Consider the following 20,902-nt stretch of genomic DNA (forward strand, 5'->3'; position numbering starts at 1 on the left):
CCAAGGGACTCTTAAGAGTCTTCTCCAACACCACAGTTCAAAAGCATCAGTTCTTCGGCGCTCAGCTTTCTTTAGAGTCCAACTCTCATATCCATACATGACTACTGGAAAAACCATAGCCTTGACTAGATGGACCTTTGTTGGCAAAGTAATGTCTCTGCTTTTTAATATGCTGTCTAGGTTGGTCATAGCTTTTCTTCCATGGAGTAAGTGTCTTTTAATTTCATGACTTCAGTCACCATCTGCAGTGATTTTGTAGCCCAAGAAAATAAAGTCTCTCACTGGTTCCACTGTTTCCCCATCTATTTGCCATGAAGTGATGGGACCAGATGCCATGATCTTAGTTTTCTGAATGTTGAGTTTTAAGCCAGCTTTTTCACTCTCCTCTTTCATTTTCATCAAGAGATTTTTTAGTTCTTCTTCACTTTCTGCCATAAAAGTGATGTCATCTGCATATCTGAGGTTATTGATATTTCTCCTGGCAATCTTGATTCCAGCTTGTGCTTCATCCAGCCCGGCATTTCTCACGATGTACTCTGCATATAAGTTAAATAAGCAAGGTGACAATATACAGCCTTGACATACTCCTTTCCCGATTTGGAACCAGTCTGTTGTTCCACGTCCAGTTCTAACTGTTGCTTCTTGACCTGCATATAGATTTCTCAGGAGGCAGGTAAGGTGGTCTGGTATTCCCATCTCTAAGAATTTTCCAGTTTGTTGTAATCCACACAGTCAAAGGCTTTGGCCTAGTCAATAAAACAAAAGTAGATGTTTCCACTCCTAGGTATATATATAAATAATTGAAAACAGGGGCTGAAAACAAGATTATTTTTTTCTGCTTCATGTGCTTTTTATTTATATTTAAAAATTTTTTATTTTATATTGGAGTATAGTATAGTTGATTAACAATGTTGTGCTAGTTTTAGGGGTACAGCAAAGTGATTCAGTTATACATATTTTTCAAATTCTTTTCCCATTTAGTTTGTTATATAATATTGAGCAGAGTTCCCTGCTGCACAGTAGGTGCTTGTTGGTTATCCATTTTAAACATAGCAGCGTGTGCATATCAATCCCCAACTCCCTAACTATACCCTGCCCAACCATAAGTTCCAGAATGGAGTTTTACATACCATTTTTCATAGCTGCATTATTCACAATAGCCAAAAGGTTGGAAACAACACAAACGACCATCCATGAATGAATGGGTAAACAAAATGTGGTATATACCTACAAATGGAATTTAGTTTCCTCGACTCAGTCTTGTCTGACTCTTTGTGATCCCCTGGACATTGCCTGCAGCACACCAGGCTTCCCTGTCCATCACCATCTCCTGGAGCTTACTCAAACTCATATCCATCGAGTAGGTGATGCCATTCAACCATCTTATAATCTGTCCTCCCCTTCTCCTCCTGCCTACAATCTTTCCCAGCATCAGGGTCTTTTCCAAAGAGTCAGTTCTTCACATCAGGTGGCCAAAGTATTGGAGCTTCAGCCCTTCCAATGAATATTTAGGTCTGATTTTCTTTAGGATTGACTGGTTTGATCTCCTTGCAGTCCAAGGGACTCTCAAGAATCTTCTCCAAGACCACAAACAGAATGAAAGTGAAAGTCGCTCAGTCGTGTCTGACTCTTTGCAACCCCATGGACTATACAGTCCATGGAATTCTCTAGGCCAGAATATTGGAGTGGGTAGCTTTTCCCTTCTCAAGGGCATCTTCCCAACCCAAGGATCGAACCCAGGTCTCCCAAATCACAGGCGGATTCTTTACCAGTTGAGCCACAAGGGAAGCTCAAGAATACTGGAGTGGGTAGCCTATCCCTCCTCCAGAAGATCTTCCCGATCCAGGAATTGAACCAGGGTCTCCTGCATGCAGGCGGATTTTTTACCAACCGAGCTATCAGGGAAGCCCCACCTTAAAAGGAATAAAACTGATACTTGCTACAATATGGATAAACTCTGAAAACATCATGGTAAATGATACAGGCCAGACATAAGACAAACACTGTCTAAATCCATAAAGCCACTTATATGAGGTACCTCAGATAGACCAATTCTTAAGGACGGAAACTAAAATTACCAAGAGCTGAGGGAAGGATTAAGCATTCTATTCAATGAAAATAGGCAACAATATCCGGAAAGCCATACATTTAAAAGGGATTATAAACTTCTGGAGAAAACAAGGAGAGGCGGGAAGGGAGAGGTTGGGGGCTCCGGCGATCCATTACTTGGAGCTCGGCTTAGCCAGACTGGGGGGTCCTCCGGCCGGTGAATAGGCGCTCGGCTCCCAGGGCCGGCGAGGAGGTGAGTTCGGGGGAGCCAGGACGCCCGCTGGGTAAGGTGGGGACTGGGACCCGGGGCTCTCACAGGAAGGAAAAGATGGAAGAACAGGGACCCAGCGGGGAGGGAGGCCAGGGTGGCTGCCGGGAAGTGGTCGATTTTCCAAGGCGAGTGTCGGGCAGCAGGAGACGGGCGCGGGGAGGTGTAGTACCGCCGGCTGGACCCCGTCCCCGCCCTAGCCCGCGCGGCTCCTCAGCCGCCTTCCGGTCAGAAGGTGCGAGGCGAGGCCTGAGGCGGCTCCTGCTTGTGAGGGACGGGTTGGCAGACCGCCTGCCCATAACGCTAGGGGACTCGTGCGTTGCTTTGGCGGTTTCCGGACTCCCGCGTGTTTATTCCAAAGTGTGTTTCACGCCCGGGACGGAGTGGGTGGGCGGCGCGCATGTAGCCTTGAGTCCGCAGCGACGCGACCCTAGATTCCCAGGCCCAGTGGCGGCGCTCGCACTCGCGCTCGCGCTCGCGCCCGCGCTCGCGCTCGCGCCCTCGTCCTAGTCACTCGCCCGGCCTGAAGCCTTCCGCTGCGCGCCCGGGAGTCTGGGGTGGGCTTGCTCGGATTTAGGGTACATCAGTGGGGTGTTTTTGCCTCAGACCCCAATTCGGTTCCTGCTGTGGCCTTTCGGCCCCTTGCGTCTCACCGGGCCGGTGATGGAGATCAGGCCTCCGACTGTAAAGACCTCTTCCTGGCTGAGACTTAGGGTGGTAATTTGTTCCCACGTTCATTCTCTTTGTCAACTTACTTCCCTGCAGTCATTTGTGACGGTTAGTTTTTCCAGTGAATGTTGGTCTGAGTCTTCACTGACTACCGATTTTCTGGCAAATCAGTATTTCATATCTAGGTTTCTGCACTTTTGAAATGTATATTTCTGAGAGTAAAAATTTTAAGAGATAGCTAACAGATCTGAACATTTTATACAATAAGGATTGTAGAAGGTAAAATGCTAAATTGTCACTAAAATAATTAGGTAAGGTGTAGATCATTTTAACACATCAAATTAGTTACAAAAACAGTTTAAGTGTTTTAAGAGTGGTTAGAGCAAAAGTGAACACTTAAAAAGTAAAATAACAGTTTCATACACGCTGAAACTAGAACTTTGTAAAAAGTAATCTAACACAGAAACGTACTCAGAAAATCTAACTCTAAACCTAAAAATTCAAAATCTATCATTTCTTCGATAACAAACTCATATTGAAATATGACAAGGTCCCTTGTCAGGCCTATATTTAAAAAAAATTTATTTACATAATTCAAGTGTCAAATTTATGGTCTTTTAAAACTTTCATAATTTGATTACATGTATCTTGAACTAGACAAAAATTACATTTTAAAACTGAGCATTAAAGATCTGGGGGATAAAATTTTAAGACTCAGAATTGATGGAAAATTATTTTTATTTAAAATTATTTTTGTAAACTGAACATTGCTAACGCATTTATCCATAAGAGAATTGTTATGGATCCATAAGACCCATAAGATCCATAAGAGAATTCTTATGGATCATCTACTATGAGCTAAAGGAATAGATTAGTAAATAAAAGTACTGGCTCTCTCTACAGGGAGAAAGATAAACAACTGAGCAGTTATAAGTTAGTCCTGTGAAGAAAAATAATGCACAATATGGGGATGCAGTATTTTAGAGAGAAAGGATGTTTTCTTTCATAGGGCTGCATCAGTATGAAAATATATACACAATGCTTTTATTATGGACCCAAACAAGTTATATTCTCTTTTATGCCAGAACTAGACATCAAAACAAAAGTTCTCTTGGAAATATTTGCTGTCTATATAGGAGGTTTTTAGATTAGTTTATGAAATATTTTTTCAGAACCAAATATTTTTACTTTGCAGTTTTATTGTTTTGCTTGCAGCTTCTTTTAGAATAAAGAGTTCAAACACATGTGTGTTAACCTTAAGAGTTTCTACTTACATTCTGAGGAAGCATAGCCATATAAAAGTGATCTGACGAATGGATAAGGAAGCTGTGGTACATATACACAATGGAATATTACTCAGCCATTAAAAAAATACATTTGAATCAGTTCTACTGAGATGGATGAAACTGGAGCCCATTATACAGAGTGAAGTAAGCCAGAAAGAAAAACAACAATACAGTACACTAATGCATATATATGGAATTTGAAAGATGGTAACGATAACCCTATATGCGAGTCAGAATAAGAGACACAGATGCATGGAACAATTTTATGGACTCTGAGGGAGAAGGTGAGGGTGGGACGTTCTGGGAGAATAGCATTGAAACATGTGTATTATCATATGTGAAACAGAACACCATTCCATGTTCGATGCATGAGACAAGGGCTCAGGGCCGGGGCAATGGGATGACCCAGAGGGATGGGATGGGGAGAGAGGTGGGTGGGGGGTCCAGGAAGGGGAACACATGTAAACCCATGGCTGATTCATGTCAATGTATGTCAAAAACTATTACGATATTGTAAAGTAATTAGCCCCCAACTAAAATAAATAAATTTATAAAATTAAAAAAAAAAAATAAAGGAACTGTCTGGACAAAAGTGAAAAAAAAAAAAAAAGTGATCTGGTGAGTTTTAATTTGGGAAACTCTTTCTGTTGTTTAAGATTACATAGTTCTCCTAAGACTAGAAAAGGAACATTTTACTGGTTACTTTTGAATGCTATAGAAACATGACTGGCATTTTTGTTTATACTTTATAAAGTAATTGTTTTCAACTTTTGAAATTCTTTAAAGATGTTAGACTCAAGTTAGAATTTCTGAGTAACTCCCTTCTGCCTCTCTGCCCTGTTATCCTAGGCTTCTATTTTTCACATAATTAAATTGTTTAAAACATTTATAGAACCATGATAATTTGTTTGAACTTTGCTTTTTTTTTTTTTGGTGACTAAGTGATTAATAAATTGAGAAAAATGAAGAGGGTAACTATGCTAAACAGATGGAAAGGAGAAAAGCCCAATAACTAAACAAATGAAAAACCCCACAATATTCTGATAAAGTAAGAACAGTCCTAGTGTAATCAAATTTAGCCCTTTGTTAGTAGCATTTTGTAAAGGGGTACATATGGAAACATTTCTCTTTTCCCCACATACTTCCTGATGTAATAATGTGTCTCTTCATCACATCAGGGAGGGCTCAAAATTGAAGGGACTTGCTCTGACTTGATAATGTGGATTTCTCCACGAGATGGCGCTCATATAGTGTCTTTGATTCTTGTTTCCATCCTAACGAAAGACTTGCAGTATATTAACTATCACAGAATAAATAGAATTGTGGCTTATATTTTATGATATGTGCGTCTGATTTCGTATTTTGTCGTGAAGAGTTTTATGTTTCAGAAATTAGAAAAAAAATTGAGATGTAGTGTTGATGTGCAGGGAGAAGAATTGTGTGTATCCATAGACATGGTTCTATTGTGTGTGTGCGAGAGTGTGTTTAGTCGTGTCCGACTTTTTGCAACTCCATGGACTGTAGCCCGCCAGGCTCCTCTGTCCATGAGATTTTCCAGGCAAGAGTACTGGGGCGGGTTGCCATTTCCTCCTCCAGGGGATCTTCTCTACCCTCTGACCAAACCTGAGTCTCTTGCGTCTCCTGCATTGGCAGGTGGATTCTTTATCACTGCACCACCTGAGAAGTCCAGATTTTTGTTATTTTTTCAGGTAACCGATACTGAATGTTTTTATCCTTTACATTTAGATAACACTGGTGAATATAAAAATTATCTTTTTAAGCATATGTATGTGTGTTATATGATAGGAATATAAACATAAACTTGTTAATTTTTTTATTTTGAAAAATTCAAACATATATAAAAATAGACAACATTATAAGGAACTCCACCTACCTATTACGTAGAATTAGCAATTATTAACTCATTGCCAATCTTTTTCATCAGTATTCCTTAACATTTTCCTATTTATTTTAAAGCAAGTCGACTCTGTCCCTTGAGTTTGAAGGAAATCCCTACGTATGTACACAGTATATTTTTAGAAACACACACATTCACAATAAAATGTACTATCCTATACAATATCACAATAAAATGCACTATACTCAAAAATAATGGTATGAACAAAGTATTTTAAGAGCCCAAAATGAGTCACTAATTCTGTTTTCCGTAATAGGACACATTCGGAGAAACCTTTGAAGAAGAAATGACATTGACCTGTACCACGAGTATGGGTAGGAATATGTCAGGTGGAGAATAGAAGAAAACACGTTTAAGCATTTGTGCAGCATAAAGAGAGGCATACATGTGTGACTATGTGTGAGTGAGTGGATAACAGAGTAATGTATTTGAATATTTAAGCACTTAGGAGGAAGTTTCAGAAGACATTACTGAAAGACTGTGGTTATTTTAGGAAATTAATAATTATAGTTTATGGATCTAGAAAATTTTTTTACATCTTTGTAGGCTATAAACTAGATTTTGGTATTTTTTAGATTTATGACAAAGTCCAACTTTTAACAATGTTGGAATCAAATGACTTCATGTTTTCCTTGGATAATTTGTTTTTTGAAAAAAAAGATGAAGCTGAAAAGTAAGTCTGCTTTAAAAAATAGCAGTCTATTGTTTTAGGTTTTTTATTTTTACTTAATGTTTCACTAAAAAAGAATAGAATATATAGAAAACTTAGAATTAAAGTGATTCACATGTGAAAATCCTTAAAAGCCAGTATTCCCCAATTCATATTTCCTTTGGTGTCACATTTTTATTTCCACCCCTGATTACTGCCTGCATTGAACCTGCCTATCACACTTGGCCTTTGGCACACTGCGCTTTGTTTCCAAAAGTTGCCATCATCACTCATTGTCCTGAGCTACTCTTTGACCATTACTTTCAGTCTTTACTTTAGCCAAAAGTAACTTGAACAGAACAAACCAGAAACCCAAATAAATGAAAGCCAAATAGGCAAGAATCTATTTTTAAAATTATAACATGTTAAACTTAAGTTATTCCCTTATACCTGAATTCCATGTTTACCAAGTATATACCTGAAATGTCATTCTGTTGATCCCTTATTTTTTATTTATAAATTTACCAAAGATAAAACTGCTGCTGCTGTTGCTAAGTCACTTCAGTCGTGTCTGACTCTGTGCGACCCCAGAGACAGCAGCCCACCGGGCTCCCCTGTCCCTGGGATTCTCCAGGCAAGATCACTGGAGTGGGTTGCCATTTCCTTTTCCAATGCATGAAAGTGAAAAGTGAAAGTGAAGTCACTTGGTCGTGTCTGACTCTTCGCGACCCCATGGACTGCAGCCTTTGGTGTATTGTCAGGCAATCTGTTAGATATTGTCAAGTAATGTGTTGCAGATTTTTGATTTGGAAAATAGAGCTGCAGTAGCTATGTTTGACGGAGGATTTTCCGTCCATGAGGTCACTAAGAGTCGGACATGGCTGAGCGACTGCACTTTCACTTTTCAATTTCATGCACTGGAGAAGGAAATGGCAACCTATTCCAGTGTTCTTGCCTGGAAAATCCCAGGGGCGGGGGAGCCTGGCGGTCTGCCATCTCTGGTGTCGCACAGAGATGGACATGACTGAAGCGACTTAGCAGCAGCAGCAGCTATGTTTGAGGTGCTGTGAGATATAGAAAAGTAAAAGACTAGGCCTCTCTGGGAGATAAAACCCTAAACAAAGCAATAAGGAAAAAGATCATCAAATCCTCAGGACTTGGCTTAGACAGTTTATGTGGTGTTCTTCTCAAATTTATTTTCTGTTTCGTAACACTTATCTTTGTTCTAATGAAGGACAAGTCAATTTAGGTTGGAAAGGAAATATTAAAACATTACATGTTAATAGGATCACAGCTGAACAAGAACGCAATAGGCAGATGCCAATAGGGTGACAAAATCTCATCAATTACTACAGGTTTTCAAACTGATTGTCAATTTCAACTGGTTTCTTGGCTTTTCTGTTGTCATAGATGGTTTTGGACCAGCAATATTTGGGTTAAGACATTAATTTGTAATAATGTTTTGGTGTCATTTACACATGTATGACCCATGATTAGTTGTCCAGTGTATCATCAGTAATTTGTTAACTTGTATTGGTTAAGATGCTAAAGTTTTGGAATGATTTATTACTTTCTTTTTTTATATTGGAGCAGATTTAAGGTCCCTGTCACAAGCATTTGAATTGGAGAAAATAAAATGAAGTTATAGCCATTATTTAGGTAGCATACCTCAGAGCAGTGTCATTAATCCCATAACACACAAGGAAAAAAGATTGAGAATGTATAGGGATATGCTATATGCTGCTGTATAAGGATAAATCGAAGTCATCACAGAAAGGTAGTGTATTAAGTTTAAGAGTTTGTAACTGAATGTTGTTCAGTTGCTCAGTCATGTCCAACTCTTTGTGACCCTATGGACTGCCGCACACCAGGGTTCCCTCTCCTGGAGTCTGCTCAGACTCATGTTCATTGAGTCGATGAAGCCATCCAACCGTCTTCTCCTCTGTCCCCTTCTCTTCCTGCCTTCAATCTTTCCCAGAATCAGGATCTTTTCCAATGAGTTGCGTCTTCGCATCAGCTGGCCAAAGTATTGAAACTTCAGCATCAGTCCTTCCAATGAATATTCAGGACTGATTTCCTTTAGGATTGACTGGCTTGATCTCCTTTGTCCCAGGGACTCTCAAAGAGTCTCTTCTCTAGCTCCACAATTTGAAAGGACCAATTCTTTGGCGCTCAGCCTTCTTTATGGTCCAACTCTCGCATCCGTACACAACTACTGGAAAAACCATAGCTTTGACCATATAGACCTTTGTCAGCAAAGTAATATGTCTGCTTTTTAACACACTGTCTAGGTTTGTCATAGCTTTTCTTTGAAGGAGCTAGTGTCTTAATTTCATGGCTGCAGTCACTGCAGGAATTTTGGAGCCCAAGAAAGTAAAGTCCGTCACTGTTTCCATTTTTTCTCTATCTATCTGCCATGAAGTGATGGGACCTGCCTCTTGAGAAATCTGTATGCAGGTCAGGAAGCAACAATTAGAACTGGACATGGAACAACAGATTGGTTCCAAATAGGAAAAGGAATACGTCAAGGCTATGTATTGTCACCCTGCTTATTTAACTTCTATGCAGAGTACATCATGAGAAACGCTGGATTGGATGAAGCAAAAGCAGGAATCAAGATTGCCAGGAGAAATATCAATAACCTCAGATATGCAGATGACAACACTTTCATGGCAGAAAGTGAAGAAGAACTAAAGAGCTTCTTGATGAAAGTGAAAGTGGAGAGTGAAAAAGTTGGCTTAAAGCTCAACATTCAGAAAACTAAGATCATGGCATCCAGTCCCATCACTTCATGGCAAATAGATGGGGAAACAGTGGAAACAGTGGCAGACTATTTTTGGGGGCTCCAAAATCACTGCAGATGGTGACTGAAGCCATGAAATTAAAAGACGCTTGCTTCCTGGAAGGAAAGTTATGACCAACCTAGAGACATTACTTTGCCAACAAAGGTTTGTCTAGTCAAGGCTATGGTTTTGCCAGTAGTCATGTATGGATGTAAGAGTTGGACTATAAAGAAAGCTGAGTGCCGAAGAATTGATGCTTTTGAACTGTGGTGTTGGAGAAGACCCTTAAGAGTCCCTTGGACTGCAAGGAGATCCAACCAGTCCAACGTAAAGGAGATCAATCCTGAATATTCATTGGAAGGACTGATGTTGAAGCTGAAACTCCAATACTTTGGCCACTTGATGCGAAGAGCTGACTCATTTGAAAAGACCCTGATGCTGGGAAGGATTGAGAGCAGGAGGAGAAGGGGACAGCAGAGGATGAGATGGTTGGATGGCATCACCGACTCAATGGAGATGAGTCTGAGTAAACTCCGGGAGTTGGTGATGGACAGGGAGCCCTGGCATACTGTGGTCCACAGGGTCGCGAAGGGTCAGACACGACTGAGTGACTGAACTGAACTGAACTGAACTGATGGGACCAGATGCCATGATCTTAGATTTTTGAATGCTGTTTTTTTTTTTTTTTTAATTTACTTATTTTAATTGGAGGCTAATTACTTTACAATATTGTGGTGGCTTTTGCCATACATTGACATGAATCAGCCATGGGTGTACATGTGTTCCCCATCCCAAACTCCCTTCCCTCTTCCCTCCCCATCCCATCCCTCTCGGTTGTCCCACTGCACCAGCTTTGAGTGCCCTATTTCAAGCATTGAACTTGGACTGGTGATCTATTTCACATATGGTAATATACATGTTTCAGTGCTATTCTCTCAAATCATCCCACCCTCACCTTCTCTCACAGAGTCCAAAAGTCTGTTCTTTATATCTGTGTCTCTTTTGCTGTCTCACATATAGGGTCGTCGTTACCATCTTTCTAAATTCCATAGATATGCTTTAATATACTGTATTGGTGTTTTTCTTTCTGACTTACTTCACTCTGTATAGTTTCATCCACCTTTAGAACTGATTCAAATGTGTTCTTTTTAATAGCTGAGTAATATTCCATTGTATATATGTACCACAACTTTCTTATCCATTCATCTGCCAATGGACATCTAGGTTGCTTCCATGTCCTAGCTATTGTAAACAGTGCTGCAATAAACACTGGGTACATGTGTCTGTTTCACTTCTGGTTTCCTCAGTGTGTATGCCCAGCAGTGGGATTGCTGGGTCATATGGCAGTTCTATTTCCAGTTTTTTAAGGAATCTCCACACTGTTCTCTGTAGTGGCTGTACTAGTTCGCATTCCCACCAACAGTGTAAGAGGGTTCCCTTTTCTCTACATCCTCTCCAGCATTTATTGTTAGTAGACTTTTTGATAGCAGTCATTCTGATCGGCGTGAGATGGTTCCTCGTTGTGGTTTTGATTTGCATTTCTCTGATAATGAGTGATGTTGAGCATCTTTTCATGTGTTTGTTAGCCATCTGTATGTCTTCTTTGGAGAAATGTCTGTTTGGTTCTTTTGCCCATTTTTTTATTAGGTCGTTTATGTTTCTGGTATTGAGCTGGATGAGCTGTTTGTATGTTTTTGAGATTAATTCTTTGTCAGTTGCTTCATTGGCTATTATTTTCTCCCACTCTGAAGGCTGTCTTTTCACCTTGCTTGTAGTTTCCTTCATTGTGCAAAAGCTTTTAAGTTTAATTAGGTTCCATTTGTTTATTTTTGCTTTTATTTCCATTACTCTGGGAGGTGGGTCATAGAGGATCTTGCTGTGATTTATGTCAGAGAGTGTTTTGCCTATGTTTTCCTCTAGGAGTTTTATAGTTTCTGGTCTTACATTTAGACCTTTAATCCATTTTGAGTTTATTTTTGTGTATGGTGTTAGAAAGTGTTCTAGCTTCATTCTTTTACAGGTGGTTGACCAGTTTTCCCAGCATCACTTGTTAAAGAGATTGTCTTTTCTCCACTGTATAGTCTTGCCTCCTTTGTCAAAGATAAGGTGTCCATAGGTGCGTGGATTTATCTCTGGGCTTTCTACTTTGTTCCACTGATCTATATTTCTGTCTTGTGCCAGTACCATACTGTTTTTATGACGGTAGCTTTGTAGTATAGTCTGAAGTCATGCAGGTTGATTCCTCCAGTTCCATTCTTCTTTCTCAAGATTGATTTGGCTTGAATGTTGAGTTATAAGCTAGTATTTTCACTCTCCTCTTTCACCTTCACCAAGAGGCTCTTTAAGTCCTCTTTGCTTTCTGCCATAAGGGTGGTGTCATCTGTGTATCTGAGGTAATTGCTATTTTTCCTGGTCTTGATTCCACCCTGTAATTCATCCAGCCTGGCATTTTTCATGATGTACCCTGTATATAAGGTAAATAAGCAGAGTGACAGTATACAGCCTTGATGTGCTCCTTTCCCAATTTTGAACCAGTCTGTTGTTCCATGTCCATTTCTAATGATTGCTTCTGGACTTGCATCCAGATTTCTCAGGAGGCAGGTAAGGTGGTCTGGTATTCCCATCTTTTTAAGAATTTTCCAAAGTATTGGGATCCACACAGTCAAAGGCTTTAGCATAGTCAATGAAGCAGAAGTCAATGTTTTTCTAGGATTTCCTTACTTTTTCTATGATCAAACAAATACTGGCAATTTGATCTCTGGTTCCTCTGCCTTTTGTAAATCCAGCTTATACATCTGGAAGTTCCCAATTCACATACTGTTGAAGCCTAGCTTGAAGGATTTTAAGTATTGCCTTGTTGACAGGTGAAATGACTGCAACTGTGCAGCAATTTTTGGCATTGCCTTTCTTTGGGATTGAAATGAAAACTGACCTTTTCCAGTCTGTGACTGAGTTATGTTTAGTTAATAAATATGTAGTTTCTGATGTTATATCTTTGTTAACATAAATTCATATTTTTGTATTTTATATAGCCACCTAGACAGTGAAAAATCTTTGGATTGGTTTCTTCCACCTGCTCCACTGATTTCGGAAATTCCAGATACTCAGGCATTAGAGGAAGAAATAGAAAGTCATAAACAGTTATGTAAACTATCACATATAAGTTGTGAAGTCAAACCCATTCAGCTCATGTCAGTGTAAAATATCTAATATTGAAATATTCATTTCTTTTATCTTAATGAAAGTTAGAGACTTATTCAAAATAGTGCTCACCAAACCTTAAAATCTGAAACATTTTCCTTCTCCATACGTACATATACACACATATGTATATTACAGGCACAAAATATACTATCACACACACCTGTTATATTGTTCTGTGAATTTGTTTCCTTATCCCACTAAAACTGTCACTGCTATTTAGTTTTTGTCTTAGACTTTACTAAAAGTAGGATCCTCTGGTTTAGGAAACCAGATTCATGAAATATATTGAGTGAAAAAAACAAGATGCAAAAACTATATAGTTTGTTATCATCATTACAAAGTTAGAAAACAAACACACTCAAACAGTACATGTGATCTAATGTGATATCGTTGGTAAAACTGATTTTTAAATTAAGTAGTAGGTTCATGCATGTACATTTTATTATTAAGTTTCAAAATTTTTGTATATTTTATACTCTTGTATATAGCAAATTATATATAGAATGTAGTAATTCTATTGTGTGTATTAATAGAACACACATCCATATATATAATATGTATGTATACTAGTATAGTGTAAATGATAAGGCAAATTTAAGGCCTCCAAAGGCCTCCAAATGCCTTCCAAACTTTCAAAGATGCTTATAAAGTCTCTGTAAAGACACCTTTAAAGTTCTGTCGCCTTGATGAAAACATTCTATTATCTTGATTTTTGGGCTTCCCAGATGGTGCAGTGGTAAAGAATCTACCTGTTAGTGCAGGAGACGCAAGAGACATGGGTTCAATCTCTGGGTCTGGAAGATCCCCTGGAAGAGGAAATGGCAGCCCACCCCAGGATTCTTGCAACCCACTTCCAGTTATGGTTGACTCTGTGGGTCAGAAATTAAACCTATTTTATAATGTAGGCTTAATTTAAATTTCAAACTTAATCTCAATAATTCTTAACTAATTTCGGGTTATCCTTCAGTTATGATATACCATAAGAGTAACAACTATTGTATTTCAAAATCACACATGGTATTACAGATCATTTTGTTATTTTCATATTCACCTAGTAAGCTCTTTTGAAAAATTTTATTAAATTTTTCTATCATCATTTTTAAAGTTTGTTTTCAAGGAGAATGTGTAGTAATTAAAGTGTTTCTTTTTTGTAGGGCAGAATAAAAGATCAAAAATGCTACCATCAAATTTAAAGATAACTAATGAAGACACAAATTATGTTTCACAAACTCAAAAATTCCAGTTTGACTTCCCTTCTTATGAATATGAAGAAGATGATCTAAATTTAGGAGGGACAGGTAACAATGACTTACATGTTGCTGGCAAGCTGACATATGGTTCTTCTCAGAAATGCAAAAATCACATTGGCACTGAGACAGAGCTTGAGAAAAATGTTCCGGATGATACAAAGTTAGTTAATTCTGCACAAGATAAAGGAGTGAGCACGTCAGCCTTCCGCAAAAGGTAATTAATTAAATGAAATAAATGATGTTCAGTGTTACAGTTGAATATTTATATGTATGTCCAGAAGTTTGAAGTATGGTAGAATCTGAATAAGAAAAAAAATCAGCAACAAATAGAGGTCTACTGTGTACTCGACACACTTAACTGAGTTCTAGCCATAGGTTCTTGCCTTCAGAGAGCTTACAGTTTATTGAGGGAAAGGCAAGTAGTAAATAAAAATAATTACTTTTTGTATGACAATTATTTTGATGAGATATATGGTTAGAGCAGAGGTTCTCAAACTTTTTGTTTTCAGGACCCCTTTCCATTTAAAAATTATTGAGGATTCCCATAGAGCTTTTGCTTTTTTGGGTTATATCTATTGATATTTAACCATACTGTAAAATAAATAATGGGAAAAAAGTGTTATGGAAATTGTTTTGATCCTATGAACTCTCTGAATCTTGACCATCGTTTGAGAATGGCTGTTAATATGGGATCCTAATCTGCTATGCACAATCAGGGAAAATGTCCCTGAAGAAATGGTTTTTAAGTTTAAGGAAGAATAAAGTCAAGCTGAGTGCAAATAAAGGAGAGTGTTCCAGGCAGAAGGAATAGTCTGTGCAAAAGGACTAAAGTAGCACAGAGCTTGGCTTATTCTTAGAAATTTTTCTAGTTTAAAGTAAGAATGAGAGCATGCTAAGAGACAAAGTATGGAGGGGCCAAGTCATTCAGAATCTTGTAGGGAGTGAAACATTTTGTACTTTTAAGGTAGTGCTTATTTAAATTGTGGCCTGTGAACTCACTGCATCAGAATCACATGGAGTGCTTGTCAAAAATTTGGATTCCTGGTTCCTTCCTTAGATCTGTTGAATCACACTCTGGATCAAGGTGGGGATGGGACCGAGGAATCTTAATTTTTAACACATTTTCTGGATGATTGTTAGGCACACAAAAGTTTGAGAACTGTTGCCCTGAGGTCCTGGGTTTTAAGCAGGGAAGTAAAATTAGATATTCTTTTTTATTTAAAGTCCATTTTTGCCCCAGTAGGATACATTAGAAGAGAACTAGAATACATTGTAAAGGGTCATTTAGATTATTTTATTAGTCTAGATGAGAGAAAATGGTAGCCTGACTTAGGACCTGATTCCTAGGTGTCTGGCTTGGGCCAGATTGATGAAGGATGATAGTGTTCTTTTATGATACAGAAATTGCAAAGGAAAAATAGGGGAAGGTGATGAGTACAAATTTGTACATGTTGTTTTAAGTACTTACAAATTGTCCAAATAGACAATTGGATATATGGGTTTAGGATTCAGAAGAGATATCATTGATAGTTTTTGTTTTTTCTGTGACATAAGAGATGAAGTCATTTGTGGAGTTTGAGGGGGAAAGTAGGGGCATTGAGCAAGTATGAGAAGAGTGGAAGAAATTATGGAGAATGGGAAAGCAGTCTAATTAGAATAATGGTAGAATTGTTGGACACTATGAAGGTCCCAGTTGAGGTTGATGTCTGTGAATTTTTAAATAAATTTTATTATGATGTAATTCACATATCATAAAATTCATTATTTTGAAGTGTACAATTTATAGGTTTTAGAATAGTCACAGAGTTATGCAACCATCACTACTATACAATTTTTGCTGCCCCAGACTAACTCTATACTCATTAAGTTACTCCCCATTTCTTACCCAGCCCCTGGCATTTACTAGTTGTTTTCTGTTTCTGTGGATTTTCATATTCTAGATATTTCATATTATAAGTGGAGCCTTTTCTGTCTGGCTTGTTTCTCTTAGCACAACATTTTCAAGGTTCAACCATGTTCTGTCGTACATCAGTACTGTATTCTTTTTATGGCCAGTAACGTTTCATTGAATGGGTATGTCACATTTTGTTTATTGATCTGTCAATTGATGAATTTTTGAGTTTCCACTTTTTGGCTATTATGAATAATGTTGCCATTAAAATTCAGGTGTAAGTCTTTGTGTGAATATATACATTTGACCCTTGAACACACAGGGCTTAATAAGGGTGTTGATCTCCTGGGAAGTTAGAAATTGAAGTACAACTTTATATTTGTCCTTCCTTATCTGTAGATCTGCATCAGTGGACTCAACCAACTCAGATCATATAGTACTGTAGTATTTATTGAAGAAGAGAAAAATCCAAGTATAAGTAAACCAATGTGGTTTAAACCTATGTTGTTCAAGGGTCAAATGTATTTTAATTCTTTTGGATTTATACTTAGAAGTGGAATTGCTGGGTCATATGTTAACTCTATATTTATCTTTTTTTGAGAAACTGCCAAATTGTTTTACAAAGTAACTATACCACTGAACAATTTCATTAGCAGTATATGAAGTTTCTGAATTCTCCACCTCCTTGCTAGTACTTGTTGTCTGTCTTTTCTATTATAGCCATACAAAATGGATGTGATGTATGTCTCATTGTGGTTTTGATTCGTGTGTTTCTGCTGACTAAAGGTGTTGCGCAGCTTTTCATGTGATTATAGGCTATTTGCATATCTTATTTGGAGTAGTGTCTATGCAAATCCTTTATCTGTTTTTTAAATTGTGTTGTCTTTTTATTGTTGAGTTGTAAGGGTTTTATTTATTCTGGTTGAAAATCCCTTATCAGTTATACGAGTAGCAAATATTTTCTCACATTCTGTGTGCTGTGTTTCACTTTTCTGTTCATATCCTTAGCTGCCCAAAATTTTTTTAATTTTGATGAAGTCCAATTTTTCTAATTTCTGATTGGATTTTTTGGTGTCCTATCTAAGAAACCATTGCCTAATCTAAGGTTGTAAAGACTTACTCCTACATTTTCTTCTAAGATTTAGCTCTTACATTTGGGTCTATCATCCATTTTGAGTTAATTTTTCAATATAGTATAAGGTAGGAGCCCAGCTTCATTCTTTTGTACATAGATATCCAGTTGTTCCAGCACCATTTGTTAAAAGCAAAACAAAACTGTTGTTTCCCCGTTGAATGACATAGCACTTGCACTGATAATCCATTGACCATAAATGGAAAGTCTGGAGTGTTTTCTTAGCATCCATTTATCTGATTCTTCAACACCAATTGGTGTCCAACAATACAATTCAATTTTATTACTAACTCCCAGAGTTAGCATCAGGCCCCAAGAGTTAAGTAAGGGTTCAGTCCCACAAGACTACCCTGCTTCAAATGCCAGCCACAAATAGGGTGACAGGCTACCCAAATTTCTGCCTTGCAGTCTACAAATTTGGGAGTTCCCACTACCATGCATTCGGTATAATACTTTGCTAGAATTACTCACAGATTTAAGAAAGCATTTTGCTTAGTATTACCAATCTGTGAACGTGGGATATCTTGCCACTTATTTAGGTTTTCTTTAATTTCTTTCAAAGATATTTTGTAGTTTTCAGTGGACAAGTCTTATACTTATTTTGTTACATTTATTCATAAGTACTTTATTCTTTTTGATGTTATTTTAAATGGAATTTCAGATTGTCTATTGAAGGTGTGTAGAAATACAATTGATTTTTGTATATTGATTTTGTTTCTTCAGTCTTGGCTGATAAGTTTGAATATTATTCATCTACCTAACAGTTGTGCTTTTTTCAGTAGTGTTCTACCACTTGACTGCAATTATGAAAAGATAGTAGGTAGATTTACATAGAATTTCAGATTTGCAAGATAAGTATGATAAAAGTATAAAAGGAGACAGGGGTTTAGAATATTGATAAGAGAGTGATTGAAAAGATATGTCATGGTATTAATCCATTCAAGGTACCTGAGAAACGTGAAGGGAAAGATAAAGAGGAGAAAATAAAGAGGTTAATTATAGTAATTTTGTTCTTTGACCTCATTAGTACCTTGAGCAAACAAGCTAAAAGGATAGGAAGTTGTGGTCAGAAAATGGTTTTTTAGAATTGTTGTTTTGAGAAGAGGATAATGATAACATCTAAGGCAGGAGAGTAGGTGACTGAAATCAGATGAGGGAGAAAGCTACTAGAGATAAAAGGCTAAGAAACGTGGAGTGTAGAATTTTGAATGGGTTGTCTACGTAAATGGTGAAGTAACTCAGTTACTCTGGGAGATGGTGAAGGACAGGGAAGCCTGGCATGCTGCATTCCATGGGGTCACAAAGAGGCTGACACTACTGAGCAACTGAACAACAACAACCCAGTTTATGGAAGAGCTTGTAATTAAGAGGAAAAGATTCTAAAATGACCAGAGGTTGATATAGGATATATGCAATGAGGAAGAATACAATGTTGCATAGCTAGATAGCACAGATACTTTTGTGAGAGAGTGGAAAAGTAATGGTGTAAATTTGGTATGGAGAAGAAATGTGAGAGAATTAGCAGTTTTGTCCACTTAAGAGTTTTTTTAAGAGTGAGAGTTTTCCAGGGCAAGTAAATATTATTGTTAAGACCAGGAAGTAAATATAAAATTCAGTAAAGAAGCAAAGGACATAAGAGAGTGTGGAGTGGAAGAGCCAGAGGACCTAGGAAGAATCTGAGGTTCAGGGAATTTAAATAAGTAGTTGTGTGGATAATATTTTTACAGTTTGAAAAATCTATTTCAAACTCTAAAGTCATACAGATAGAAAGTGGAGGAGCTTTTGATTTATACCCAGGTTTGTCTGATTCCAAAATCTGTGCTTTTAAGTGATATCACAGCATACAGCACTGTTGGCATCAGTGTTTTCCTTGTTTTCAGTACCATTTTAAAATGAGATTCTGTTGTATTATGGAAGATTAACCATCTGCTTTTGAATTTTCTGTCTTCAAAAACAGAACTGCTACTGTTGGAGGATGCAGCTCTATAGTTTGTTTTAGAATACATGTCTCTAGTTTTTTGAAAGATTCAATTCAGTTCAGTTCAGTCGCTCAATCGTACCAACTCTTTGCGACCCCATGGACTGCAGCAGGCCAGGCCTCCCTGTCGATCACCAACTCCCGGAGTTTACTCAAACTCATGTTCATTGAGTCAGTGATGCCATCCAACCATCTCATCCTCTGTTATTCCCTTCTCCCACTTTCAATCTTTCCCAGCATCAGGGTCTTTTCAGATGAGTCAATTCTTCGCATCAGGTGGCCAAAGTATTGGAGTTTCAGCTTCAGCATCAGTCCTTCCAGTGAATATTCAGGACTGATCTCCTTTAGGATGGACTGGTTGGATCTCCTTGCAGTCCAAGGGACTCTCAAGAGTGTTCTCCAACACCACAGTTCAAAAGCATCAATTCTTTGGTGCTCAGCTTTCTTTATAGTCCAACTCTCACATCCATACATGACTATTGGTCTCATACACAAACTTGGGCTTCCCTGGTGGCTCAGATGGTAAAGAATCTGCCTGCAATGCAGGAGATGTAGGTTTGATTTCTAGGTCAGGAAGATCTCCTGGAAAAGGAAATGGCAACCCACTCCAGTATCCTTGCCTGCAAAATCCCATGAACAGAGGAGCCTTGCGGGCTATAGTCCATGGGGTCGAAAAGAGTTGGATACAATTGAAGTGACTAACACACAAAAAACCTATCATTAAGATTAATAGTGAAAATAACAGAAAATATTTTGTATTCCTATCATAATTATTTGGGTGTCATTCCTTACAGAATTCTGTAAACTGATAACCTGCTGTCGGTTCTATTGCTTAAAGATGGCCTTTCTTTGTTTCACAGAACTTTGCAGAGAGCCATTTCTTACACTCAAATGATTACTGAACAGTGCTTGGGAAGTTGGTGCTGGTTACTGACAAGAACCTGTCCACATGGGCTGCTCTGTAGGGTTGCTTCAGTGTTCTCATGCTATCATGGCTAGGTCCCCTCAGAATGAATGATCTAAGAGACTATGTGGAAGTGACAGTCTTTTATGACCTAGCCTTAGATGTCACATGCTTGTCCTTCCACAGCACTCTGCTAGTCTCATAGGCAAGTCCTGATTCAAAGAAGGTAACTCCAAAAAAGTGTGAGCACCAGGATACAAGGAGCATCGGAGCTGTCTCAGAGGCTGGCCACCACAGATGGATTTATTTGCATTTTAAGAAAGTGAAAGACAGAATTTGGTGGTAAATTTAGCAAATCATACTTTAGCAGAATGATTAGCTTTTGTGTTCTAATAAGCCATGATCTATAGGTATTTTTAAAGGAACCAATTTTATGCTAGTTTTTTACATTCTAAGTAACGATTACATATGCAAATATTTTTTTTGCAGGTTATTTAAAATATCTGATAATATACATGAGGATGCTTATTCCAATGACATTGCAAACTTGGACTGTAATATTGGCTCAGTGAAAATTGTCCAAACAGAAATGAACAAAGGGAAATCATGGAAAGGTAGCAATAGTAAGCAGAAACCTCAATATTCAGACTGTAACATTTTGACAGCCAGTGATACACTTTTTGCTTCTGAAATCAGAGAACGCATAATCAGAGCACCATCTTTTCCAGTTGCATCCCAGCCTCATACAGTTCAAGGTAATTTCTTGCTTTTTCAGTTGATTTTATGAGTACAGTCTAGTCTGTATTTCTTTGTATAGGTAAGAATACAAAAATAAATTTGAGTAGGTTGTCACTCTATGTGCAATTTATTATACTGCATTTTTTTACCTATGATCTAATATTATTTCATCTATGCTCTTAG

General features: G+C 37.9%; 1 protein-coding gene across 47 annotated transcripts in view; it reads left to right on the forward strand.

Annotated features, from left to right (window-relative positions):
* The first annotated feature begins 2,189 nt into the window (after window positions 1-2,189).
* Window positions 2,190-20,902, forward strand: part of HFM1 (helicase for meiosis 1) — a 107,182-nt gene continuing 88,469 nt past the window's right edge. For 12 of the 47 annotated variants that reach the window (XR_014052633.1, XR_014052634.1, XR_014052644.1 and 9 more), the window contains exons 1-3: window positions 2,288-2,333; window positions 13,981-14,290; window positions 20,471-20,736. Coding sequence is in view for 28 of the 47 variants with exons in the window: in XM_081486454.1 (XP_081342580.1) it covers window positions 14,001-14,290; window positions 20,471-20,736 (556 nt within the window). In the remaining 19 variants the exon portion in view is untranslated. Of the gene's footprint in view, window positions 2,446-6,444; window positions 6,590-6,792; window positions 6,864-12,654; window positions 12,768-13,980; window positions 14,291-20,470; window positions 20,737-20,902 lie in introns of those variants that run through there. The other 35 variants (XR_014052637.1, XR_014052638.1, XR_014052649.1 and 32 more) reach the window with 8 other exon arrangements.

Source organism: Giraffa tippelskirchi, chromosome 5 (assembly GCF_054371585.1).
Source record: "Giraffa tippelskirchi isolate mGirTip1 chromosome 5, T2T-mGirTip1v1.2.pri, whole genome shotgun sequence".
Classification (NCBI taxonomy): Eukaryota; Metazoa; Chordata; class Mammalia; order Artiodactyla; family Giraffidae; genus Giraffa; species Giraffa tippelskirchi.